This window comes from Meriones unguiculatus, chromosome 16 (genome assembly GCF_030254825.1).
Source record: "Meriones unguiculatus strain TT.TT164.6M chromosome 16, Bangor_MerUng_6.1, whole genome shotgun sequence".
In the NCBI taxonomy this organism is placed as follows: domain Eukaryota; kingdom Metazoa; phylum Chordata; class Mammalia; order Rodentia; family Muridae; genus Meriones; species Meriones unguiculatus.
In genome coordinates this window covers 5,268,811-5,294,875 of record NC_083363.1, presented here as the reverse complement: position 1 = coordinate 5,294,875, position 26,065 = coordinate 5,268,811, and the positions used below count along the sequence as shown (strand labels likewise).

The 26,065-nt window shown below is 57.5% G+C and overlaps 2 protein-coding genes across 5 annotated transcripts; one reads left to right on the top strand and one right to left on the bottom strand.

Annotated features, from left to right (window-relative positions):
• Positions 1-1,322: 1,322 nt before the first annotated feature.
• Positions 1,323-15,852, top strand: Mtch1 (mitochondrial carrier 1). 4 transcript variants are annotated; one of them, XM_021633443.2, is made up of 12 exons: positions 1,323-1,765; positions 5,784-5,868; positions 8,011-8,117; positions 8,398-8,475; positions 8,701-8,758; positions 8,987-9,038; positions 10,114-10,173; positions 12,105-12,198; positions 13,934-13,981; positions 14,117-14,184; positions 14,319-14,394; positions 15,175-15,852. In XM_021633443.2, exons 1-12 carry the CDS (start codon positions 1,445-1,447, stop codon positions 15,244-15,246), a joined length of 1,119 nt encoding a protein of 372 aa, XP_021489118.1. In that variant the 5' UTR covers positions 1,323-1,444; the 3' UTR covers positions 15,247-15,852. The 4 variants fall into 4 exon arrangements, with proteins under 4 accessions (XP_021489118.1, XP_021489116.1, XP_060225173.1 ...); XM_021633441.2 differs by having other exon boundaries at positions 12,105-12,249; XM_060369190.1 differs by having other exon boundaries at positions 1,430-1,765; positions 13,931-13,981.
• A 2,759-nt stretch (positions 15,853-18,611) lies between these two features.
• On the bottom strand, positions 18,612-25,791 carry Pi16 (peptidase inhibitor 16). Its single transcript, XM_021633432.2, has 6 exons — positions 25,560-25,791; positions 22,928-23,152; positions 20,843-20,952; positions 20,670-20,758; positions 19,588-20,256; positions 18,612-19,404 (listed from the first exon to the last, which is right to left on the bottom strand). The coding sequence occupies exons 1-6, from the start codon at positions 25,728-25,730 to the stop codon at positions 19,295-19,297; spliced, it is 1,374 nt and encodes a 457-aa protein (XP_021489107.1). The 5' UTR covers positions 25,731-25,791; the 3' UTR covers positions 18,612-19,294.
• Between the last annotated feature and the right edge of the window lie 274 nt (positions 25,792-26,065).

The window sequence follows — 26,065 nt, the reverse complement described above, 5'->3', positions numbered from 1 at the left end:
GAAGTCATTCTGTGACACACATGCACCACACACAGTGTGATTTGTATCTTGAGTTAATATTAGTAACTACAATGTGAATGAAAGAAACAGTATCAATTGCAGTCAAGGAAATTAAAGTAGCCTAGTGCATAGTCCAGGCTGGCCTTGAACACCTGATCCTGAGGCCTCTGCCTCCTGAGTTCTGAAGATACGCTTTTATGCAAAATAGACTTTAATGCCAGACTATTCCCTTACAGGGAACCACAGTCTGAAAGGGCCAGACAAAAAACAGGGTCCAATGGTGGGCAGTCAAACTCAGACTGAAAAATAAGGCGGTGAGGAAAAACGTGGAGGAAAAGCCTACGGAAGGAAAGGATGCCTGTGGGGAAATGTCAGGAAGGTGAGGTAAATCCGTTCCCCATCCCTGGAAACCCGGGCTTCTGGGTATAGGACTGTGCCGTGAACTTGAGTTTATAGTCCCCATGAAGAAGCTAAATCAGAATCCAGGCAGGAGGAAGTCCTTCCGAGAGAGAATAGGAGATCTGATGACACAGTGAACTGAATCCCTACCCTCCCCCGCGGGGCGGGGGAACAAGCCTGGGTTGGGGGATAGAGGGAACCCGCTATGAGGGGAAACTGTAAGGTTTCGGAAATGACAACATTTGTCAGAAGTGGCAGGGATGGTGGCTTCTTCCTCTCTCTTTAGTTCTTTTTTAATTTTATTTGCGCAGCTCTGGCTCTCCCGGAGCTCACTATAGACCAGGCTGGCCTCGAACTCAGAGAGATCCACCTGTCTCTGGCCCCGAGAGTAAAGATGTGCGCCACCACCGCCGCGCTTGGTGATGTTTTCCCCCCCATGGGTAATCAGGAAGGGATGCAGACCTCTGACTCTTCTAAAGACCTTCCTCACGAACTAGCAACAGGGTAAGGGCAGCACGGGGTCCGGATCCCTGCTGACTCTAGGGAAAACTCTATTATTGGGCAGAGCGCTGCGGTGCTTGCTCAGAGGCGGGAACAGGACACTCGCCGGAGCAGGTGGCGGTAAGAAGCTGCGTAGCACTGTGCTGCGGGCACTCGACCAGAGCTACTCCGGGCCTAGTTATTTAGTAAATAAACGCACCCAGCACCGGGGCCCGTGTGAGTACCCAGCAAGAAGTGTTCCCACCCCTGAGGGGCTTCTGCTCGGGCCGGGGAGCGCGCTGGAGGGGTGCAGAGGGAGGTCGCAGGCCGCAGAGCCCCGTCAGCTGCGGTGACAGGCCCGATCCGCAAAGGGGCGGGCCCCGAGCTGCGGAGAAAGGGGCCCTGGCGGGGCGGGGCCTGGCCACGAAGCTCCGCCCAGTCCCGCTCGCCCGCCAGCTACGCCCCCTCCCTCCAACGCCAGCGGCGCGGCGCGGCCCCGCCCCCTGACGACGGAGGGGGCGTGACCGCCACCACGTGACGGGGAGTGACCCCGACGCCCGGCGCCATGGGGGCTTCAGACCCGGAAGTGGCGCCTTGGGCTCCCGGCGGCGCCGCGGGGATGGCGGGAGCCGGAGCTGGTGCGGGAGCTCGCGGCGGCGCGCCGGCGGGAGTGGAGGCCCGCGCTCGGGACCCTCCGCCGGCGCATCGCGCGCACCCCCGCCACCCTCGGCCCGCGGCTCAGCCGTCGGCGCGCAGGATGGACGGCGGCGCGGGGGGCCCGGGCCCCGGGGACAACGCCCCGACCACCGAGGCGCTGTTCGTGGCGCTGGGCGCGGGCGTGACCGCTCTCAGCCATCCGCTGCTCTACGTGAAGCTGCTGATCCAGGTGGGGCCGGGGGCGCCGCGGGAGGATGGCGATGGGGTGTGCGGTGTCGGGGTGCAGGAGGGGGCTCAGGGACCTGAGTGACAGACGTGGGAAAGGAAGGGATTTGGGGGTGCAGGAGGGGGCTCAGGGATCTGAGTGACAGACGTGGGGAAGGAAGGGATTTGGGGGTGCAGGGAGGGAGGGAAGGGACAGACAGACATGGGGAAGGAAGGGATTGGGGGTGCAGGGAGGGGTGATGAGATGTAGGAGATAAATTGTCGGAGGCAGTGAGCTTGAGAGTCCGAAGGGTAATGAATGGGTTTGCGGGGAGAGCCGGGAAGTTCTGGTGGATGGAAGAGAGGAAGGCTCGGGACGGAAGCTAAGTGTTTACATCTGGGGCAGAAGACCGCCGACTCTGGATTTATAGTGGTGGATACGAGTGCTTTGAGGGACAAAGGAGTGGGCACTAGGGCCAGAAATATAGGAGGGAAAGAATGCAGCAGGGAAGAGCTATCGGTTTACTGTGAGGGGCCTGTGGGCTTGATGGCGACGACAGATTTGCTGGGAGGAGGGGCCTCCGCAGTGGCGGGGAGTGGAGCGGTGGTAGCGCTGTGCCTGGAGAGGGGAGCCAGGAGGCAGCTTTTAGGGGGAAGGGGATGACGCATTTAGGGGAGGAAGGGAGTGATGGTGTCTGCCCGGGTTGGGAATGGGTAGAGCGGGAGGGAGTGGGGACAGGCACAATAGATAAGGGCTGGCAAAGGCTGGAGCAAAGGTAGGGACATCTGGACCCAAGGATGCTTGGGCACTTAAGGATTTTGCCTGCTTCCAGCAGTTCAGTCCAAAAGAGGATGAGGGGAGGGTGAAGAGGGGAGGAGGGATTGGGTTGGTAGGAGGTGTGCATTTGGCATAATTGGGTCTGTGTGATGGAGGTGGGGACAGTTTTGATTGGCGTGGTTCAGGCTCAGACTGATATCCAAAGACGTAGTCTAGAATTTTCCAGAAGAGAGGAGGATGGGTGGTGGGAATTGAGGTGGAGACCCAGCTAAGCTCTGAGGTTTGATTTAAAGCAAGCGGATGTGGGGTTTTACTGTCCTTGCTGTAGAACTGAGAGGATTAGAAATGTGTTTGGAATGAGAGGGCCTTAAGAATGGGAGTCACTGAAGCCCTGGGGTCTGAGGAATGGGGATAACAGATAAAATCTGTTTTCTGGGGGGCAATAGATAAAAGAGTCTGTCTGTAAGTGTGACAAGGAATGAGGAGATGCAGTCAGGGCCATTGGGTATCAAATTGTGCCTGAGATTTGGAGCTGGCTGACCTGTCTGTGGCGTGGGTGTGTGCTTACAACATTAGGATTGCAGCCACAGCAGGTGTCGGCTTTGGAGGTACCTGAGCTGGGCTGCAGGGGTGCTGGAGCTGAGGGGGTGAGAACTGGAGGCTGGACCTTAGGATGGCAGGTAGAGCGCCAATGGGTGGGGGGGGTAACGGGGGAGCGGCTTATCATTGGGACCACGGTGGCATTAGAAAGCAGGGTTGAGAAGAAGAAGATTGATGTGAAAGGCTTTGGAAAAGGATCTGGAGAGCAAGAAGGAGCCCAAAGGGTGATGAGAACCAAATGGTGTGTGTGTGGGGGGGGGGGGCTGAACCAGAGAGCTCTGTTCATGGAGAGAGCTTAATGGGCAGAACTCTTGTCAGTCCTAGCAACGCTGAAAACAAAGTAATAACAGTGACAGACTGTCTTTCTCAGGGAGCAGGTGTGCAGGACTAGGTGGGGTCTGCCCGTGTTGAGGGACACAAATGTACCTTAGATCAAAACACGTGGGTGTTAGGATGGAAGGCGCAGGCTTGGAGGCAGTGAGCTGGATCTGCTGGTACTAGCTGTCGGGTCACAGTGTTGCCTGTGGTCAGGGCACTTAGAGGCACATCTGGGTGAGCATGATCTGGGAACAAGTCAACTAGAATCTGACCGTGGTTAGCAGTGTGCCCTTGGTAACCCAGTGGACAGTAAGAAAATAGACTGGGCAGATTTGGGAGCCATGAGGATGTGCCATTGAGGCCATTGGGTTTCAGGGTTAGGTTGGAGTTGTAGTAAGACTGGGGAAGACAGCACAAGAGCGAGGCCTGGGGCTTGACGTTGGGAGCACAAAGGAAGGAGCACCCACCACTTAAGACAATGGTGTTGACCTCGTACCTGGAGGAAAAACTCTCGACGGGAGAGCTGTCTGCCTGGGTCGCTGACTCTTTCCTGGATAAGCCCTTATGAGCTGCTTTTTTTCTTTTTCTTTTTTAAAGGCCTCACAATAAAGAGGTTTTAAGATGTACAGTCTGGGTCTGTGAATGGATTAGCAGCAGGTAGGCCACTTGCTGCTCAAGCCTGAGGGTATGAGTTCAATCCCTGGCACTTAGGACAGAGGTGGCAGCCAGGCAGGGGCGGTGCACGCCTTTAATCCCAGCACTTGTAGGGCGGAGGCAGGCGGATCTCTGTGAGTTAGAGGCCAGCCTGGTCTACAGAGAGAGTTCCAAGACAGCCAGGACTACACAGAGAAACCCTGTCTCAAGAAAACAAGAAACAAACAAATAAATAATAAAGCAACAAAGGTGGCAAGAGGAAACCCAAGTCCAGAGTTGTCCTCTGACCCCCACATACACAGTAATAATAAATAGACTGAAAACATTCACAATCGGTCATCTTCAGTGTGTCTCAGTGTCCACAGGTATAATGTGAACTTTGATGAAACACCTTGCTAATGAAGGAAAAAAAGCAGCAGCCAGCAAAGGGCCCAGCGCAGGCCACAAGGCCAGGCCTCCTACTACCCTACGGGTCTTGTCCTTTGCTGCATCCAGCAAGTGCTGCTCCCACCTGTGCTGAGGGCACAAGGCTGTTGTGCTCCCTTGTGCCAGGGGAGGTTGCCCTCACCCCACTCCCTCTAACTGCCCACCTGTGGGATTGGCAGGTACTCGGTTATAACGCGCTGCCATCCAGCGAAGGGCTATAGAGGCTGTGGAAATGAGGGTCATTTTGTCCCAGCGATACAGGTTGGTTGAGATTAAAACAGCCCTGCAGGTGGATTTAACGCAACACTTGCCAAACCTGGGACTGGCAGGGACGGTGTGCGGGAGGGGGTAGGTATTTATAATAGGCTTAGAGGAATTTGCGGGTAGGTGGCTGCAGAGCTGTCTAAAGCCTGGAGCCGAAAGTCTGGGTCACTGTCACTGTGTTGGGACTCAGGCTGGAATGAGCTTTTGTCCTGAAGATGAGAGGCAGCAGATTTATTCTCAGAGGAGAACAAAGCACTAAAAAATGGGGGCCTCTGGTCAGCAAACTGGCTCAGCAGGTAAAGACACTTGCTGTCAAGTGTGATGGATAGCCTGAGTTAAATCCCTAGAGCCCACAGGACGGAATGGGACTCAGTTCCTGCACACTGTCCTCTGACCTCCAGATACGTGCACACACGTATGCAACAGTTAGTGTCAAAAAATGTTTTCAGTGTGTGTTTTGGGGCCAGTGAAATGACTCCGTCGGTAAAGACACCTGTTGCCAAAGGCACCTGATGACTGGAATTGAATCCAAAGGTGGAAGGAGAGAACCAGCTCATGCAAGTTGTCCTCTGACCTCCACACGCACGCCATGGATGTGCGTACTCACGCACAAACACAAACAGGAACCCAAAACAAGCCAAATGTCATAAAGCAGCCTAGTTCCATCCCTGGAGCCCACCTAAGGGTGGAAGGAGAGCATGAACTCGGCAATGGTTTTCCTCCGGCCACACATGCACTGTGTCCCATGCTCCCATCGTGCACACAGTAATAGTGCGTAGAAATGGGCTAGTAAAGGGCTCTTAAATAATAAAACGAAAGGGTGTTTGTGCACTGAGGTCCTCCAGCATTGAGGTTGTGCACAGAGTGGGATTTAGAATGAGGCCAGGTTGAGACCCAGGACCAGGCATCGATGAAGGGAGACCAGCTGCTGCTCCCGGGAGGTGGGAGGTGGAGCCCAGAAGCAGCGAGTGACCCTTCCTCTTGTCTCCTGTTGATTCTGAAGGTGGGTCATGAGCCGATGCCTCCCACCCTTGGGACCAATGTGCTGGGAAGGAAGGTCCTCTATCTGCCGAGCTTCTTCACCTATGGTGAGTGCCACAGGCCCAGCCGCCCCGGGAAGCTGCTGTGCAGTCCTGTGCCAGGAGCCAGCTCCTGGGAGGGGCCCAAGAGTGGCCCAAGGCAGCAGGAGTCCGGTGGGAGCCTGAGGGTGCTCAGCGCCACTGTGCCGCACTAACTGGGCTCAGGCTCCTCACCAAGTCCTCTCGGGGAGCTCTCTGACCAGACGCCCACCTCTGTGTACACTCTTGTCCCCAGGCCTGTGGGTGACAGCTGGCTAGGCCATGGCAGGGTCTGCCATAGCTTCGTCTCCCTGTCCCCTTCTGCTGGCACAGGGGTCTCCCCTAGGCACTTCCTTAAAGTGCCTTTTTGAGTTCACTGCCCAAGCCCCATTCTGGACCCACTCTGCTGTTTCCCTTCTTCTCTTCCCCATTTGGCTAGTCTAGAATGTTCTCTGCAAGTTTCCCTGCTGCATAACCTGGTGGCTGACCTCTGAGCCACCTTCTCCAGCACGCAGGCTCATTGTTGGCAGAATCACAGCTCGGGTTCTTTTCCAATTTTGCCTTCAGTTTGGAGTGCGCGGTCTAGGGCCAGGCAGGATGGGCCATTTTGTGGGGAAAAGTGTTTTGCATTTATTTTAAGATGGCTGGTGTAGGGGAAGAGGGGAACGGTATAAATAGAACGCCCCCACCCACCATTGTGCACAGAGATAATGAGCTCAGACCTGTGGCGACCTGGCCTTCTCAGATCTGCCTACAGTGGCGCCGTTAGGAAGGACTCCCGGTCATGCCTGCCCACATGGGACCATCCTGACCTCATCCAAGGGCCTCCTGTAAGCATGAGCCGGGTTCCAAGGCGCCCCCACCCAGGCTTTGTAAATGTTGCAGGTCAGGTGTCAAGAGCAGATGTCTGCTGGGCGCTTCTGGACGCCGGCTGCGCCTGAGTCAGGAAGTGCCTGGCTGTCTGGCCATCTAGGACTGTCTGGCCAGTGTCTGCTCCCCGCCCTGCGCTGTGGAGAGCCCCACAGCTGTGGACATTCTGTGGTGTAAGGCTGCAATTTCTAGGGGTTTGCAGGTTCTGGCTCTGGGGTGGTGGGATGGGGGGGGGCTTCTGAAAGGGCCTCTATGGACAGTGCTCTCCTTCCACTTAACAGCTCACTGAAGTGGGCAAATCCTAGCTGGTTCTGTCGGAGCCTCTGCTGAGCCTGGCCCTCAGTCTAGAGTAGGGCAGCCTTGCCCTGAGTCATTGCCTGGCCCCCAGCCCTCAGGCCTCTCCCCCCTCCCCAGTCCTTTCTTCCCTGGCCCCCTTCCCAGGAAGCTGTTGTACAGGTAACAGGTGCACTGCCCTGTCCCTGGAAGGCCCTGCTGAGTGTGATATGGAGTCACGCTGGCAGAGACACTGCAGAGGAGAAAAGGGCACGTGTGCTCGCTCGTCACTGTTGACGTCACAGGCCTGAAAGAGGATCACACTGAGGGAGTGTTCTTCTGGCTTCCAGGGTGTAGAGAGACACATCACCTTCTTGAACGAGGGTCAAATGTGAAATAGGGAGTGGCAGACATGTCACACACTGGATGTGAAATACGCCAGTGAAACAGGAAGTCCCCTTTGTCACCTGGCCACCAAGGGTTTCCCCCAGTGCCACTCTGTTTCTGTTTGTCTCTGTTTCTGCCTTGTTCCTTACTAACAGGAGCCAGCAGGTGCCAGGGGCGGGGTGTCCTGGCCACAGTGTGGCCTGGAGACCCCCTGAGGCCTGCCTTCCCATCCCCTTCCTTTCCCCTCCCTTAGGCAGGGAAGGTCACCACTGCCTGTGGGCACCCCACCCCCACCCCAAGGAAAACACTTTATAAGCAGCTGAAATTGGTTTTGGATTACAGCATTCCAGCTGCTGAGTTGAGAAACGACAGTTGAGTTTGCCAAGTAGTTTTCAAAGCTAAGGAAAAGAAAGAAAGCAAGCAAGAAGTCCAGTGGGCTTATTTGTCAGAAGAACGCTGGGACGTTTTACCAAAAGAGACAGGTCAGATGACACTTGGGACTGGAGTTGGCCCGTGTTGGGCCCTGGACACAACTCCCCCTGGCTGCACTCCGCAGTGATTGGGAAGCGCTGGTCTGGGTGTGTGGTCCAGCAGCGGTGTCCTGGGCTGGGTGTGACCCCGGCTCCCTCTGCCTCCTTACAGCCAAGTACATCGTGCAGGTGGATGGGAAAATAGGGCTGTTCCGGGGCCTGAGCCCCCGCCTGATGTCCAACGCCTTGTCCGCTGTGACCCGGGGCAGCATGAAGAAGGTGAGAGGTTGCAGGCCCCCCTCAGGCTGCAGTCGCTGTCAGATGCAGCCTGCGGCTTGGGCCCCACTTCCCCGTGCAGACCTCAGTGCGTGGCCCGGGCTCGTGCTTGGGAGGCCCGCTGCCCCACATTCCAGCCTCTCTCCCATAGCTGTGGCAGCTATGAGGGTGCCTTTCCCACCCGGTCCCCCAAGCCGGGTGGTTACTGACAGCCCAGACAATGGACGCAGTACCCAGTGTCCCTCAGGCATTCACCTGAGGTTCATGGCGTGTCTGTGGTCAGGTTTTCCCCCCAGATGAGATGGAGCAGGTTTCCAACAAGGATGACATGAAGACTTCACTGAAGAAAGTTGTAAAGGAGGTGAGTGTCAAGGGTCAGAGACGAGAGTTCTCATCTCCAGTTGGCTGGGTCCTCATGCTTGCCTAGGTGGAAGACATCTTAGCTGGACACTGCAGGGGACTTCCCTCCCTAACACATGCTTTAAGCAGCTCTGGCCAGGATGGCAGCATCCCTCAGGGAGGGGTGGGGTGGGCAGCATCCTTGGTAGACTGAGGCCTGATGGCACCCCACCCTCCTCCTCGGCAGACATCCTATGAGATGATGATGCAGTGCGTGTCACGCATGCTGGCCCACCCCTTACATGGTAAGGATGCTGCAGCGAGCCCACCATGGTACAAGTGGGGGGTGGGGGCTGGGGAGGGGCAGGGGGTGATAGGAGACTGGCTGGTGCCCTCCCCGGGCAGAGATGATACCATGGCGCTGGGCCTTCCTCCAAGTTGTATGGCAAAAGGCCGACTTTGCGCTGGACACGCAGGGTCAGGGTGCTGAGCCGTTGGCCCCCAGGTCACCCCAGTGCTTTCTCTTTCCTCAGTCATCTCAATGCGCTGCATGGTGCAGTTTGTGGGACGGGAAGCCAAGTACAGGTAGGTAATTCTTGGGTGTCTCTGTAGCCCTCTCACTGGGCTTCGCTCCATCGATGCCTCACTTGGGAGGCTTCTTTTGTCCCTCCCTCACTTGATCCTCCAAATGAGCCGTGGCTCCTTGCAGAGGGGCCGAAGAGCCTCGATGCCCTGTGCTGGAGTCTGCCTGGGCTAGGTGTGAGCGGGGTCCCCTCCTGGGCTGCCACAATCTCAGGCTCCCCAAACCTAGCTTCCTGTTCTTCTCACCCTCTACTGAGAAGCTGCCGACTCCTCACATGCCAAGAGGCCTGAGCCTTTTCCTCTGCCATTTCCTGGCTTCGGTTGTTTTCCCGAAGCCAGGATACTTGGCTTTGGGTTCACTCACGGGAGTTGCTTGATTCTCCAGACTGAAATATGAGGTTGGTAAATGGCCTGAGGGGACAGCTTGGCTGAAACCCCAGTGGGTCAGGCCACTGTCATGGGAAGAACACAGGGTGTGGTGAGGCTAGGAGCCTGGGACCAGCTCTAACCGGCCAGGCATATACATGTGCCTGCTGCTTCCACCTGGGCCTCACAGGGTCTCTGTGGGCCGGGCGACCTCTCCAGTCACAGGTCACAGACGGGGGCGTGGGGCAGGGAAGCCACAGCCTGCCCTCTCACCTCCAGCAGGCTGCACTGCAGGGCTCTAGACCCCAGGCTTGGGCGGGGGTGGGGGTGGGGGGGTGGAGTCTTTGTTCCTGGTTGATGCAAAGCCTTCAGCTGCAGTGTGCCTGCCCCGTGTAGGTGGTCCCTTCCGCCTTCCAACCTTCCTGGTGTCACTGGCCTTCAGGGCCTTTGCTAGGAGCTTGCTTGGCTCGTGACAGATGAGCACCGGGGCCAGGAAAGGGAATCCAAGGTCCTAGGTCCAGGGGTTGTTGCGTCCCAGTCTCCACAATTGCTATAAATTTACCTCCCCCCAGAAGAAAGCTCTTTCTTATCCCCTCGCGCTCTTCCTGGTGACAGACTTCCCATCCTGGTTAGCGCCTGCTGCTCTGAGTAGGGCTGCACAGTGGCCCTCTGCTGGGTGACCAGGTGACCTTGTCTCTGTCTTCCTCCGCAGCGGCGTGCTGAGCTCCATTGGGAAGATTTTCAAGGAGGAGGGGCTGCTGGGATTCTTTGTGTACGTGAGTCTATCCCCTGTCACAGCCATGTGGCTCCACTAACAGGTGTGATCTCCCTCCCTCCGGCCCAGCTGCTGACCTTCACTAACCACGCGTGTGCCCCAGCGGAGCGGCTGCTAGCCAGCTGTGATGCGCTTTGTAGCATGTTAGGGACCAGAGCTGCCCAGCCCTCTCAGGTCACAGCCTAAGTGACAGTGGACCTGGGCAAGGCTTGGCGGCAGAGTGTGTGCGTGGCGTGCGTGAGGGCCTGGGCTCAGCAGCCAGCACCACACACACACACACACACACACACACACACACACACACACGCCATGCTGAGGAGGTGAGCTACACAGTTCTGCCAGGCCCGTCCAGGCCTGGGGTTGCCAGGGACGCAGAGCTGGTCTTCAGAAGTCAGAGCACTGCATAGTCCCTGACATCATTGCCACAGGTGGCTGTCAAGCTGGGTCTTGGACTAAGGATTGGGCCCTGGCCGCCACACGCTGCCTCCAGCCAGTGGTCTGTTTTGACAGTCATTGGACACTGAATGGTCAAGACCATTTGCACAGAAATCCATGTTCCTGGCTTCTCTTGACAAGTCAGAAAAGCCCCGTGTTAGCAGAGGCATGTGTCTCTGGGCACATGGTTTCCCTAGGGCCACAGAGCAGCTCCTCTTGGCCCTGTGCCCAGCTTACTTCACCCACGAAGAAAGTTCAGAGCATAAACACTGTTCAGAAGGAATGAGCTTCAGGAGAAGCCAAGATAACAGGTGCAGCTTTTGTTTCGCTGTTTGAAGGTCTAGGCGGTGGCCTAGGAGGTCATGGGCACGGCAGACTGACACAGGCTCCACGCTAACCGTTCTTGAGCCGTGATCTTCCTACTTTGTCAGATGGTCTGTGATCTGTGGGTTAGTCAGGACATGACTTGGAAAAGAGAGACAGAGAGTATGTTTCTCAGTGGAGGTGATTCTGCCCCTGGGATTGTTAGCATTTTGAGGAGTGCAGAACTGGCCTGAGAGACAGCCCGGCCGCTGCTGGCATCTCAGTGCAGAAGACGGCTCCAAATGAGCACGGTGGCCGGGCTCACACACCCGTCTCTAGTCTCTATACATCCATATACGCAGACGAACCTGGGTTCGGATGCCTGCTACAGCAGCCCTTGACTCCACTGCCCAGGCATGACAGCTCTGTGCCTGGCGGCCCACTCAGCACATCTTACTTCTGGTGACTGGGGGAGGGACGCACATAGGTTAGAGCCTCGGAGAGCACCCCCCGGAGAAGGAAGATGTGTGAACACAGGTGTGGCACCGCTTAACACTCTTTTGGACTTTGAGATAAGGGATTTAAAAAAAAATTATGTGTGTGTTGCTTTTATGTGTGTGCCTGTGTGAGTTTATGTGTACCACATGTACAGGGGAGCCACGGAGGCCAAAGGAAGCCTCAGGGCCCCAGGGCCAGTGCTGAGCCAGGTCCTCTGCAAGAGCAGCAACTGCTCCAGACTGCCGGGCCACCTCTTTGGCCACCCTCACGGGGCTGGGATCCGGACTTAGAGAGTGGCTTGCCCTCAAGGCCGGCGCCGTGCAGGGTAGCAGCCCTTGCAAGCGCTTGCATGGTTGGTGTAGCGCCCAGGACGGAGAGGGCAGGCCCTGGGCAGCTCCCCGAAACTTGTTTGGAGCGGAGACCAGGAGAAGCAGGCACTCCTTTGTGATCTGTATTTCCCGGGTGTGACCGCTCTCACACGGGGACACCAGGGCTTCTGCAGATTGAAAACAGCTTGCGACACCCCTCACTAGTTTGTGACCTGAGACCTCCGTGCGGGAGGAGGACCACCAGAGCTGCTCCCTCCGGGCCCCTCCCCGACTCTGGGCCTCGGTGCTGCTGGCGTCCGCCGGGCGCAGCCTGCCCGCCTCTCCGTCTCTCCCCTGCTCATCTCTGCTCACCTTGTTTTTTAGCGGCTTAATCCCGCACCTCCTGGGCGATGTGGTTTTCTTGTGGGGCTGTAACCTGCTGGCCCACTTCATCAATGCCTACCTGGTGGACGACAGCGTGAGTGACACCCCCGGGGGGCTGGGGAACGACCAGAATCCAGGTTCCCAGGTTGGTTGGAACAAGGGCTTGCCTTTCTTTCTGTGTGCTGATGGCCAGGGTCTGGGACAGGCTGGGGCTTGGGTTCTTCTTGACCCAGGGATGAGAGGGGCCCCCTAATTGTCCCTGGAGCTGGGGAGATGAGATCACACTGACCCCTCCTGAGGGGAAGTTAAAGACACTTCCGACCCTGAAGTGTTAAAAGTGGGGCTCGGGTTAGCCGAAACTCCTCAGTACAGGAGAGTGAGCGGCTAATAGCCAGAGTTTTAACCATCATAGTCTGTGCGTTTAAAACCACTGTGAGCTGGACGGTAGTGGCGCACGCCTGTAATCCCAGCCCTCAGGAGGCGGAGGCGGGTGGATCTCTGAATTTGAGGCCAGCCTGGTCTACAGAGTGAGTTCCAGGAGAGCCAGGCCTACACAGAGAAACCCTGTCTCAAAAAAAAAAAAAAACCAACAACCCAGGGCTGGAGAGATAGCTCAGTGGTTAAGGGCACTGATTGCTCTTCCAGAGGACCCAGGTTCAAATCTCAGCACCCACATGGCAGCTCACAATTGTCTGTAACTTCAAGATCTAACACCCTCACACAGACATACATCACATAGACATACATGCAGACAAAACACAAATGCATATAAAATGAGAATAAAAAAATAATTAAAACAAAACAAAACAAAAAAAACAACAACCCACTGGCCAGCCAGTGTAATCCCAGCCCTCTGGAGGTAGAGGCAGGAGGATTGTACAGTCAAAGCTACTCCAGACTATATATGGAGACTCTGGTTTCAAAAGCAAAATCACCCCCAATGCCTTTCCCGAGCATCATGACCTTCGGTCCTGACAGCTCTGATTGTTAAGGGGAACAACATGGGTATAAGATCCTGGGCCAGGGCGGTGCCATCTGGCCTCGGCCTGCTCTGGCTGCTGGGGTCTGCAGACCTCACCTGTATGGCTCGGAAAGCCTGGGCACACTGATGAGTTCTGCCACCAAGATAGAGATTAGGGACCCTCACTGGCCTAGGGTTTCTGGAAGCCAGGCTTTCTGACAGCGGGAAGGCCAGGCCTGGGGGAATAGGGGAGGGGTCATTCATGGTCCAGGGGGTGTCTGTTGGCTCGGGCTAGCAACCCCGGCGGTGGCCTGCGAGGAGACTGGCAGCCCTGTGGCCTGTGTGGGTGAAACCTCCCTGCCCTTCGGTGCTTGCGCATTGGAGTGGTTTGTGGAGATGCACCCTCATCTGCAGTGATGTTGACACATGCCAGCAGCTCTGTCCTACCCTGGGCCCTGTGGGTGGGCAGGCGCTGTGGTCACATGAAGAGGTGGGGGTGGCAGTAGTTCAGGGTGACCTCACACTTCATGCCCAGAACTGGGCTCTGCCCCAGGACACTCTGTGGAAGCTTATCTTCTCATTTGGGAATCTCTCACCGGGTTGTGACCGTGCCAAGCTAGGAGAGGTGTCAAACAGTCCTGGGAGCTCTGGGTCCTGTGGGGTTGCCACGCAAGGTGGTAAATGATCCTGCTTCCCCAGAGCCCTTCCGGTTCCCCTTCAGCCGGCCTAATGGGGAGGACACAGGAAGAGCTGTCCCGGAAAGGGGGTGTGGAGGGTGAGATGAGGCACGGCAAGGGTACCACTGGGCTGAAGTCTGCCCCTGACGTCTCTGTGGTAAACAAACCTTGCTTCCTTTCTGTCCCAGCAGTTCAGCCAGGCCCTGGCCATCCGCAGCTACACCAAGTTTGTGATGGGGGTAAGTCCCGCCTACTGCCTTTAAGGGCCAGGGTGGGCGGGAGGCAGCTCAGGAAGTGTGGTGTTGGCAGCATGTCCCCACTCTGGGCCCGAGGGAGCTGTGGCGTGCTGGCCCTGAAGCCCGTCTGCTTTTCAGATTGCAGTGAGCATGCTGACCTACCCCTTCCTGCTCGTTGGAGATCTCATGGCCGTGAACAACTGTGGGTACGTGTGTACCCTTCCACCTGGGCCCTGTCAAGGCTGCTGAGCCATCCAGATACGCCCTCCCAGCCCTTCCACCTGTGTGGTTGGGTGGGCGTAGGGCATGGCTCCTCTGAGGTCCCCGTGTCCCTCCACAGGCTGCAGGCTGGGCTCCCTCCCTACTCCCCAGTGTTCAAGTCCTGGATCCACTGCTGGAAATACCTGAGTGTGCAGGTGAGCGGGAGGGTGGGTGAGCAGGAGGAGTGGGTGAGCGGGAGGGGTGGGCGACACCTGCTCTAGGCGTTCTTGCTCACCTTCCGGAACAGCTGCAGCGTGCTGAGTAGGTGCTGCCAGAGGCTCTGGCAGAGGGGAGAGTGTGAAGCTCGGCCTGGGCAGCAGAGTGAGGACCTTCAGGATTAAACAAGGGGCGGAAGGTGGCAGAGCCCAAGAGCTCCGTTAACAAGGGTGTCCGGGATGTGCGCAGCCAGACTCCCTCCCCCATAGGACTCTTTTGGGTTCAGCTGGCTCTGGTGGGGGCCTGGCAGACCATCCATGGCTTCTGGGGCTGCTGGTGCCAATTCCTGGGGCCCGGTGGTCAGAGAGCAGGCTTATGGCTAGGAGCAGGCTTATGGCTAGGAGCGGGTGCTTGCCTTTTCCTGGCAAATGAGTCAAGTGAGGTGCTGGCCTGAAGAGGAGCCCGGAGTGCTGAGTGGCCTTTGGGTTGAGAATCGGTTTGATGGGGTCTGGTGAGGTGGCCCGGTGGGTAACAGTGCTTGCCATACAAGCCTGACACCCTGGATCCAGCCCCAGAGCCCACGTTAAGGTGGAAGGAGAGGACAAGTCAGCGAGGTCACCTTCTGCTGTCCACACGTGAACCCTAATGTGTGCACACCTCACCCCCACATGAACACAGTAACAGTAAAAAAGTTTAAGAAAAACCTTCACCAGGAGGGAGGAGCCGGTTAAAAGGCAGCGTTCCCTTCTGTGGCGCTAACTGCTACTCTTCCCCATCAGGGCCAGCTCTTCCGTGGCTCCAGCCTGCTTTTCCGGAGGGTGTCGTCAGGGTCCTGCTTTGCCATGGAGTAGTCTAAGTCGCCTGACCAAACATTTATGGGGCCCTGGTGAGGACCCATCATCTCCGATGCCTGAGGGTGACTCCAGCCTAGCCTGGCTCCATGTCCATATTTGCCATGTGTCTGTCCGGATGTGGGCTGGTGGAGGTGGGCCGCCTGGGGCCTGGGGAGCCGTGCTGAGGTGGGTCCCCTTCCTGCCCAGCGGTACTTGAGTCTGTCTTGTACAAGGGCAGAGGAAGGCAGCGGAGGCAGAGGTCACAGGCAAGGCTTCCCTCCACCTCCAGCCCTGCTCATCCTGCCGCTCCGCCAGAAGCGCCCCCTCCTGCTTTGTAAATAGGGCACCATCATGCCTGGGCCTGTGCTGGCAGCCTGGCGCTGTGCTCTGCCCTTGTTCTCAACACTACTTTTCTGCCACAAGGGCAGTGCCTTCTCCTGACTGGGAATCATGTGACTCCTCAGACCCCCTCGTCCGCTTGTCTGTCATGGTGACACCAGGTGTGAGGGTTCTGTCACCTGTGTGGTGTGTGGGTGCGCACAGGCTACATAGGCCAATGTCTAGTCCTCCCCTCATGGTAAGATAGACCCCATCTCCGAATAAATGTATTGGTGGTGATTTGGACTTTTGTGGGAGACTCTTATTTTTTTGATCTCCGCCAGAGCCTGTGCTGGCGTCTTAGGTCTGTGAGTGGCCAGCCTGGGCCCAGGGGTGTGACATGGACACGTCCTCCTCTGCCCCCGGGGTTGATGCTTGGTACCGCCTCATGGAGCAGCAACTGGCACTTGGGCCTTCTACGCAGAGGTGGCAGCCCTTTCAGAGTTCCACTCAAGCCACCAAGTGGCACCTCGGCACCTTTTGAAGATGGCTGTTGGCAAGCTTTTGGAGCCTTGTGTTTATATTCCCTTTGCTGGAGGGCCTCACCCCAGGTGGCTGCAATCTGAGAAGTGTCCCACACCTCCAACAGGCCAGGCCTGACCACAGCATCTTTAGATCAGCGTCTGGAGGATGTCGGCCTGGGGTTTTCCCACCACACTGACCGTGAGCTGGGCTCCCTTTTCTTCCTCCTGCTCCTCCCTCAAATCCCGTCTTTGTACAGTGACCTTCATATTTAGGAACCCTTTATTTCATAGCTGTGCAGACCTGAGCTGTCTCCAAAGAGGTGCCCTTGCCCCTGAGCCCCAAATGTCTGAGAGGCCGCCTGGCTTAAAGTGTGAGGCTTGCATTGGTCTGACCATTCGGCTCAGGAGGGCCTTCAGTTCCCAGGTATTTTCCCGGGAGCTAGAGTGAGAGTCCCTATCTGTGAAGAGGTTTGGTAGGCTTGAGCAGGGCAGGGAGGGATGACAGAGAGTGGGACTATCCTTGAGGGAGCCAGTGACGGCCCTCCTGGGTACCCTTATTCTTAGGGAAAGTTGGAAGGGCCTGTAACAGGCCTTTTGAGACTTTCCAATAAGACAGTGGTAACCTGAGCTGTCCCCTTCAGCAGCCCTTGTCACAGTGAGTCCCAAAGAGGCCCAGAAGCCATGGCTTACAGTGCGGGAGAAGACTTTTCAGGTCCTCAAGGCCTCTGGGTGCTGCCCTCTGTCTTCTGTTGAACACAGTTCAACCTTGCTGTTGTCCCTTGCCCTGCTGGTGCCTATGCTCTTGCAACCTTTCTGTCCCATACTCCTGATCTTTGGCACGTTCATGCCAGCAGAGATCCTTGCTGGGCAAGAGTCAGGAAGAGCCGCGGGGAAACCAGGGTAGGCTTGGGCCTCTGGGGGCTCTGCTTGGTCCACAGGCCTTATCCCTGACCACTCAGGCCCAACCTAGCTCAAGAAAACAGACCTTCCCAGGAATGCAGTTGCTTTAACATCTGAAGATCAGCTGATGTCATGAACTCTGACCACATGACCGTCTCTAGGCACAGAGAAGGCCTTTGAGAAAAGCCAGCACCCTTTCCCAAGAAAATATTTCAAAAGACAAGGAACAAAATGACATTCCTGAAAAAAAAAAAATCTCACATTTGGGGCTGGGGAGAAGGTTCAGTCAGTAAAATGCTTGCAGCAGGAAAATGACAAGCTGAGTTTGATCTAGCACCCACATAAAAGCTGGGTGCAGTGAAGCAGGTCTAACCCCAGCATGGGAGAGGGGTGGGAGGAGGGTGGAGACAGATTCCCAATAGCCATCCCAGCCAGACCATCTCACAAAAACAAGGTGACAGCCAAGACTGACCTCTGACCTGTACACGTGCACACAAGCCATGCACACAGTGCATCTTTGCAGCAAAGAGAACATTCATGCCACGGAATGGATGAACCTTGAAGATATGTTTAAGTGTTCACAAAATACATGGCTTGCTTGTCAGAGTATGCCAAAGTCATAAAACAGCAAATGAGGGCCCATGATTTGGCTCCCAGGCAAAGCTGCCTGTTCCCAAGCCTGACACAGGGCGGAGGGAGAGGAGGTCCCCAGACCTCAGTGAGCCCATTAGCATGGATTCAAAGGAAGGAACAGGAAAGGTAGACAGGAAGTAGGTGAGCTGCTGTTTTCGCCTGAGGGGCTCAGGTGGAGATGGGCGCAGGTGGGTATGGCGACTGTTGGGAATGAAAAGGCACAGTGTTGGTATTGGCGAGAGTTCCACAGGCCGAGAACGAGTATACTGAAACCGTCAGGGTGGGGCTGTCCAGTTGTCTCCGTGGGTGACGGCACTTGCCACCAAGCCTGACCACCTGTTTGACCCCGGAACTCACATGGTAGAATAGCCCTGCAGGTTGTCCTGTGACCCCCATGCACGCGTCATCATGCCCACCCCGTCCTACAGAGACACCAAATGAATCTCCAAAATACCGAGTTGCATTGCTTCAGAATCTGTTCAGCCAGGTGTGGTGGCTCACGCTTTTGATCCCAGCACTCGGGAGGCAGAAGCAGGTGGAGCCGAGTGAGGCCAGCCTGGTCTTCATACAGTATTCCAGCACAGCCAGGGGCTACGTGGAGACCCGGTCTCAAACAACAGAAACACCCAAATAAAGAGGTTGGGGTGGGGTATGTGTGCCTTGGCACCTGCGTGGTGGTTGGAGGATGCCTTTCAGGACTCTGTGTGGCCCAGGGGGACTGAACCCGGGCCACTGGCTTGACAGCAAGTGCCTTTACCCAGGAGCCTTCTCACTGGCCCCATGTTGTATGATTTAAAGGGGTGACGTCTGTATCTTTGTTGAGAGGAGTAGCCGTGGTGCAGGTCAGTACTAGCCTGGCCCGGACCCCTCCCTAGCCCAAGTCAACCTCCCACTTGGTGCCTTTTGTCACTTGTTTTCATGGCAACAGCATCTCAAGACCGATGTACTCAGGATGGGCAGGCCCGATTTCCCACAGTGCTCCACCTTCTGCAAGCACCGAGACTTGGCTCTCAGACAGGCTTTATTCAGGATTGCCTCAGGCGCCTGCTCCTTGTCTCCCCACCCACAGAACCCCACTTGGGTGGGGCTTGTTCTTCGCCTGCCCCCTCACGGTCTGCTGTCCAAGCCTCAGGGTTCAGGAGCCCTAGGGCCTGCAGGCGGACAGCACCCCACCCTGCCCCATCCTGTGGGGCCCTCTGTAGGACTCTGCCGTAAGGGGCAGGAAGGGCCTGGCGTGCGGTTACTGTGAGCTGGACCCACAGCTTTCCCCTTCCAGAAGGCCTCTAGCCAGGCAGCATCTTGTCTGGGGGCCGGGGACAGCATGGAGAACACAGCAATTGGGCAGCTGACCTCTTCGCCCTGGGAAGGCAGTAGGTACTGGTGCAGCTCTTCCCAAGGGACTTGAAGGACCACATTCCCAAGGAGGCTAAGGTCCCCTTGTCCTTAAACGAAGCATGGATGGCCACTAGAACACTGCTCAGAACAGCCTGCAGCTGGCTGAGGGCAGCCCCCTGCCTCCACCCTGTCAAGAAGCACTCCCAGGTGGGGCATTGGGCTGGCTCTGCATGGCTGGGGGGGGGGCGCAGAGAGAGCAGGACCTGCTCCAGAAGGTCTGGCTTCTAACTTGGGGAAAGAATCCAGAATGGGCATGAGGCCAGTCTCCTGACCAGGCCTAGCCTTGAGTGTCCCTTTCAGAAGATGGCAGCCATCAGCAGGGGAGGCAGCAGCAATCCCAGGAAAGGACCCCAGACATGGCCAGAATTCTTCAGATCCAAGCCGGCCTCTTCAGGGTCCTCTGCCCCTGCAGAAAGGAAGCGGTGTGTGCCTCAAGCCTGAGAACAGCCTCTCCTGACCCTCCACTCACTCCATGCAAGGCGCAGGCTGCAGGCAGGGAGGAACGTGCTCTACCTTGTCCCAACCACTGGCACCAGCAGGGTGCCAGCATTCTGGAGCCAGGAAGGGAAGTAAAGGCTTTGGGCCTTACCTGTCCAGGATGACCGTAGGGCCAAGGTTCGCCCACCTGTGGCATTAGCCAAAGCAGAGCCTCTAGGGAAGTTAGGCAGGGATGTGGAGGCAGGGCGGCCAGAGTGGTTCGGTGAGGCCTGCACCTCACCATCCTGGGCTGGAAGAGCTGCGGCCAATGCCTCACTGATAAGCTTGGACTCTGCCCCTGCCTCGAGGAACACTGGGTCTATTGTAGGTAACTGCGCAGCCTCCTGCAGGACCTCGGGTAGGGGGTCTACTTTCTTTGTCTTCTTGGAATTCAGAGATTTCTCTGGACTCATGGAGGTGGCGCTGGCGTCTTGGCCCATCGGGTCGGGGACCGGGCTACGCGTTGATGGGAGGAAGTTAACTGGCCCTTCATCCCGTGAGGGGACCTCAGCTGGGTAAACGGAGGGGACCTCAACTGAAAAAGGCTGAGTCTCTGTTGCCAAGGAGTCGTGGCCTCCCGCTGCTATGGAAAATTGGACATCTGTTTCTGCTGCAGGTGAGGACTCCTTTGCCAGGGAGCCCGCGACATTTGTTACCAAGGAGGTTGCTAGGGGCGGAGTACCGGTTTCCCCGGAGCTTGGGGCCTCAGTTGTCAGGGTGGAAGGGACCTCGGTCACCGGCGGAGGCGAATCCTCCGCCTCCTCCGGCTTTCTCCTGGGCTCTGTTTGGCAAGGCCGAGCATTAGTGCTGCGAAGGGGACCCCACCCGGCCGCACAGTATCCCACTGGGATGCGCCAGCCACGCCCCTCTGCCACGGGTGTGCCCCTCCAGTAAGGTCACTGAGTCGCAGGCCCCGCCCATTCTACCACAGACCACGCCCCCTCGCGTTGCACCTCAGAGCCTCTGGATCACAACCCTCTGTGGGGACTTCAGGATGAAATCTGCCACTGGGGTAATGAGGTCCCTAAGCTGAGCGGGTGGGGAGGGGACGGGGGCAGAAAGTGGCAGAGAGTCCCAGCCCTCGCATCCCGTAGGCCCCTCTTCTGCTTCTCAGGGCGGGAGCCCTGATTCTCTAAGCCAGCCGCGCTGGGTTGCATCCTCCCCACCCCACCTCACCTGTCTTCGGCCACTCACCGCAGAGAGAGTTCGCGCAGCTGTAGCCAAGGGGGCACTGGGAGCATGGAGTCCCCTCCTGGTACGGCTTGCGCCCCTTCACGTTCCCCCTGAAGGAGAAGGCTTTGCTGTAGGCAAGCACCCCCGCCCCCATGTTCTGTGCTCCCCCAAGGCTCTGGCCCCTCAGCACTTACGGGGGCTCATAGTTGCACACCAGCAGGTGGACGTTGGCCTCCTCCACCCCCTGGAGCGTCTCACAGAAGTGGGAGCCACAGCCAATTTTCTCAGTCTTGCTCCAGACTACCTAAAGGAGGGCAAACCCAGCAGGTTAGTCCTGGGTAGGGTGACAGTCCATCCCTGTGGAGCTCTAAGCCAGCTTTCTATCTAGCCCTGGTCACCCAGCCTGGAACACCTGTGGCCTCCGGCCAAAACTGCTCAGGGGATTAGAGGCAGGAGGCCTCTCTGCCAAACACAGAAGTCACCAGGCCTCTCTCAGTCCCCCCCTCCCCCTGTAAGCCCCTGGCACACCCTGTGGCCTCTTTCTACAGATCCTTAGGTTTTTGTTTGGTTGGTTGGTTTTCTTTTTTGAGGCAGGGTTTCTCTGCATAGCCCTGGCTATCCTAGAACTCTCTCTCTGTAGACCAGGCTAGCCTCAAACTCACAGGGATCCGCCTGCCTCTGCCATCAAATGCTAGGATCAAAGGCCACCCCACCCCATCCCACCCCCAGCTTGGTCCTTTTAAACCAGGTTTTAAACAGAGGTCTGTGCAGATGATCAGTGGCAGAGGGGAACCCAAGCCAAGGAGGAAATCTTTTGACACTTTCCCCATCTCGTCTAACTCCCTTGTTCTGTCTCTTTTGGGGAATGGCCTGGCTGCTAGAAAAACTTCTCCTTAAATCCCTAATCCCAGCACTCACGGTAGAGGTAGAGGCAGGCAGATCTCTGGGGGAGCCCCAGGCCGGCCAAGGCTACCTCAGGAGCCCCTCTCTCAACAACAGCAACAATATAAAAAGATGTGTCCTGCCACGGGGAGGGAGGCAGGGGGAGCAGAATGCTTTCCTTGCCTTAGCTGTGGCTGCTGGCATTAGCTATGGCCCCTCCGGCTCCTGTTTGAGCAGGTGCAGCTGAGGCAGAAAATGGCTCCCAGCTTAGGACAGAGCCAGAGATAGCTAGCTCGGTCCTTCTAGCCTGAGGGTGTTGGGTGAGGGTGAGCCAGGATGTCCCAGCAGAGAGGGTGCTGGGACCATCAACTTCCCACCTTGGGCGGGTGCTTCTATTTCCTTAAGATTAGGGTTAAAAATACCAGCTTGAAAAGGCACAGAAAGTGGGAGGAGGGCATGTGGGTGGTATTGTTTTTGGTTTTGTTTTGTTTTTTTTTTTCCTTTTGTTTCTAGTGAAAATGTTATTTATACAAATACAATTCCTTTGACATCAGTGGGAACGCCACTCAGTAAGACCGAACTTTCCAAAAGCGGGAGAGGCCAGAAATTGCTGTCAGAAGGTTCTGGAAACCTTTCTCCAGTGACCACGTGCTTTCTGCCTACACAGTGATTTTTAGAAACTTTTTTTTTTTTTTTTCAGTTGGGACAGAGGGGATCCTACTCAGGCTTGGTGGCAACTGCCTTTGTCCACTGGGCCATCTTGCCCGCCGCCCTCTTGCAGTTTTTTCCTAAAGCAAGAATGAAACAAGTTTGTCTATTTGTTTTCTCAGCTTGGCAGATTAGGAGCAGAAATTTAGACAGGAAAATGCCAAGAGCGACAGTGTCAGGAAAGGGGGATGGGGTGGGGCATCTGCAAAGGCTTTGGACCGCTCGGGGTCCACTGTCACCCGGACAATCATTGCATCTGTGTGCGCTGTGACACCTGCCTTCTGAGCAGTCTCAAATGGGTGCCCTAGGTTTTCAAAAGAGGTGAAAACGACGGTTTGAGCGGCCTCTGGCTGTGCACCAACCGCCGCGATTACTTAGGGATGCTCCAAGGTGGGGTAAGATTCTGACCACCACAAACAACCCCACCTGGCCTGGCACGTGGCTCCACCCACCTGGAGATCCCGCCTGCCCTGCCCAACCTGCACGTGCCCTCCCCACCACCTCAGGCCCAGGTGCACACCAGGCCACGGACTCACGCTCGCGCGCAACCACGCGGCGGGGGGAGCACCGTCCCCACCCCCACGCTTCCCGAGGTCCGGCCCCGCCCCTCGCGCAGGTGGCTCTCCCCGACCCCGGGAGCCCCCTCCGTCACACCCGTCCCCGCCCCGCCCCCCGGCCGCGCCCGTCACCTGGGTGTAGTGGCCGCACATCTGGCCCGGGTCGCACGCGCCGGAGCTGAGATTGTAGTGCTCGCGTTCCTCGTACCAGTTCGCCACGGCCAGCGGCACGTCCACGCCGTCGTCCTCCGTGATGGCGAACAGGTTCTCCCCGCGCTGCCCGCGCTCCTTGTTGTGTCCCCACACGCACTTCCGAGCGTAGGCCTTGGCGAAGTCGGCCAGCTGGTCGTCCCACCTCTGCAGGGCGGCGAGGGATGAGGGAGAGGGAGGCCAGGGTGGTGAGCGCAGGCCGGGGGGCCCGGGACCTCCGAAGCCACGGGCTGCCTCGCCTCCTCACCCCGCAGCAAGGCGACTCCTGGCTTGTTCTGACTCTGCTCCCTGTGGGATGGGAGAGCGCCACCTCTGGCCCTGGGGCGCGAGGGGTCGGATTGATGCCACTGAGGCCAAGCGTGATCTTACATTGAGTGTCTTACATTCAGACGCCCCCTGGGCTGTTGGAACTGCTGGGACTCGTGAAGCTGTCCAGAGAGACGTCGGGGGGGGGGGGGAGGGGCTGTGTTCAGGTCCCTGGATCTCACCCAAGGCTGCCAGCCCTCTGCCCGGGCCCTCCCTCCGGCTTCCCGGGCAGGTGCTCTCCCTTCATCGGCTCCCTCCTCCCCAAGGGCACCTCTCGAAGGCACCTCACTTGCAGTTATCAGAGCCTTGCCCTGGCCCATGCTGTCAGACCCCAAGTCCATTCTCCAGTGAGAGTGCCTCATCGCGGCCATCGCAGGGGACACACTGGGGAAGGGCACTTGGGCTTAGAGAGCCTCTGAGGGTCAGGGAGAAGACGTGGGAGCTAGCGTGGGAGACGGAAGTAGGGAAGCATCTGACCCCAGGGACTAAGGAGGAAGGCCTGGATTTCATTAAACTCTGTCCTGGTGCCCCAAACCCTCACAGGGAGCCTGAGATGGGACAAGGCCACTGCTGCTCCTGGATTAGTCGTTTTCTCTCTCTATTCAGTTTTTAGAAATTAACCTCGTACTTACTATCAGGTGTGCACGAAGGTGCACCCATGCCTAACTGTCCCTGCATCAAGGTCAGAGGTGCCCACCCACTCCTCTGGGTGGTCCCCCGGACTCTGGCAATGATGGACAGCTGGGAGCAGAAACCAGGATGAGGGGGGTCTAGGGTGCCCCACAGGACCCCGGGATAGACAGACATGCCCCTTCTGGGACAGGCATGCTGGGCATTGTGGGTACTTTCAGTAGTTAGGACCAAGAGACAAGCTCAAAGCTGCCCCCGCCCTAACCTCCAAACGATGCCCGAAGTCCCAGCACCAGGATTTCTCAGCCTGTGGCCTGGCAAGCATCGTGGTTCTCTGCCTGGAAGTAGGTCCACTGGCCCTGTCATTCAGTGGCCCTGGGCACTAGACTAGGCTAGAGTGAGAACAAGAACCAAGAAACCCGCCTCACAGCTCCTTCGTCACTTGGGGGCGTGGCCACTGTGGCAACTGGGTTGTAGGGTATAGGAAGGCCATGCAGCCAGGCTGAGGGTGGAGAGAGACCAGGTGCTAGCCAGGCAGGGGACACCCCCAGCCAGACGCACCCTGGACAGCAGGGCGAGCAACAGCTACAGATGGGAGCCGGTGAGCCTGGCTCTCAGGCAGCAGAACTGAAAAGATCCAGGCTTCAGACTGGGCAGAGGTTCCTGGTTGCCAGGGACAGCCGGGTTGAGAATGGGTGTGGTGCTGGGGGCAGTTAGTTCTCAGTCAGCCTCTCTGACCGGCAGGGCAGGGATGTCCGTACCTAACTGTCCATCAGGAAAAGGCTCCCCTCGGGGTCACCAAGCCCCAGGACACAAGCGGAGGCTACCAAACGCTGGGACCCCAGGTTGGCTGCTCTATTTCCCAGGTGTGACTTGGCTCGGGGTTCCTGGCTACCAGAGGGTTCCTGGGGCTGGGGTGGGGTGGACCAGTCAGACCTCAGGGAGAACAGCGAGGGAGGGGCTCTCACTTTATCAGCTGCAACCGGAGCAGACATCCTGCCTCGAGCCTGTCATCTGATAACACTCCCTCCGCCAGACTGGACACCACCCCACCCCGCCTCTGGCTCCCGAGGTCCCTGCGTTTCTCTCACTGTTGCATAGTTTGCATTTGTGTTATATGTGTGTTTTTATATCTCACCGCATGAAGTATTACATGTGTGAGACTGAGCCCGGGCGTAGGGGCGTGCTCGTGACCTCATTTTACAGAGGAGCATCTACCTGGTGACAGATATGTCCTAAACCACAAGTGCTGGTGCTGGAGGGAGCACCTGTGAGCCCCAAAGCCCATCCCAGGCCCGCTCTCCCCTCCCCAGCCCTCTCCAAGCTCTGCTGTCTCTTCCTTTTCTCCTCTGTGGGGATTCTCAGGCCGTTCACAGAGAGCTTCCCCTCCAGGCCATTGGTGTGGGGAGCCAGGGGTTAAGGCTGAGCAAGTCCCTTAGAGCAGCCTCGTTTCCTTATCTAGAGGACGGGCTGCTTAGGAGGACCAGCATTCTACCACCAAGGACTCTCTGTCACTGACCACAGGCAGTGAGGCCAGGAGAGGGGTCAAGGAGAGGGGCTTGGGACGGCCATGCCCGGCCCCCCTTCAATCCCAGAGTGAGCACCCGGCCACACTCACCAGCTGCAGCATGTCTGAGGCCGGTGGGTTCACCTGGGCGCGGTAGAAGTTGTGGAGCTCTACCATGCTGCGCTTCTCCTCCGCCGTGAGGGCCATGGTGGAGCCAGCGGCCGCCAGCAGCAGCAGCAGCAGCGGCGGCAGCATCACCCAGAGGCTGCGGGAGCTGTGCATGGTGGCCAGCCCTCTCTGCCTCTTCCCATCAGGGGCCTGGCAGCTGGACTTAAAGTCCTTCCCACAGAAGCACCACCCTGGCTGGGGTGGGGCGGCAGGGGCTGTGTCTGGAGTCCCAGCCCGGCTCACACAATGTCTCCAGGAGGGCTGGGTGCCTTGGGTCTGGACCAGAGTTGAGTCCACTCCCCTGGAGTCCTTGGCAACAGCCTCCTTTCTCTCCAACACGGGGGTGGGGGGGCTCAGGCCAACGGCTGTAGGAGCGCCACGGTCCCTCCTGAGGCGTGAACAGATCCTCAGGGGACACCGTCCCAGAAACAGCCGCAGAGATGTGGCTG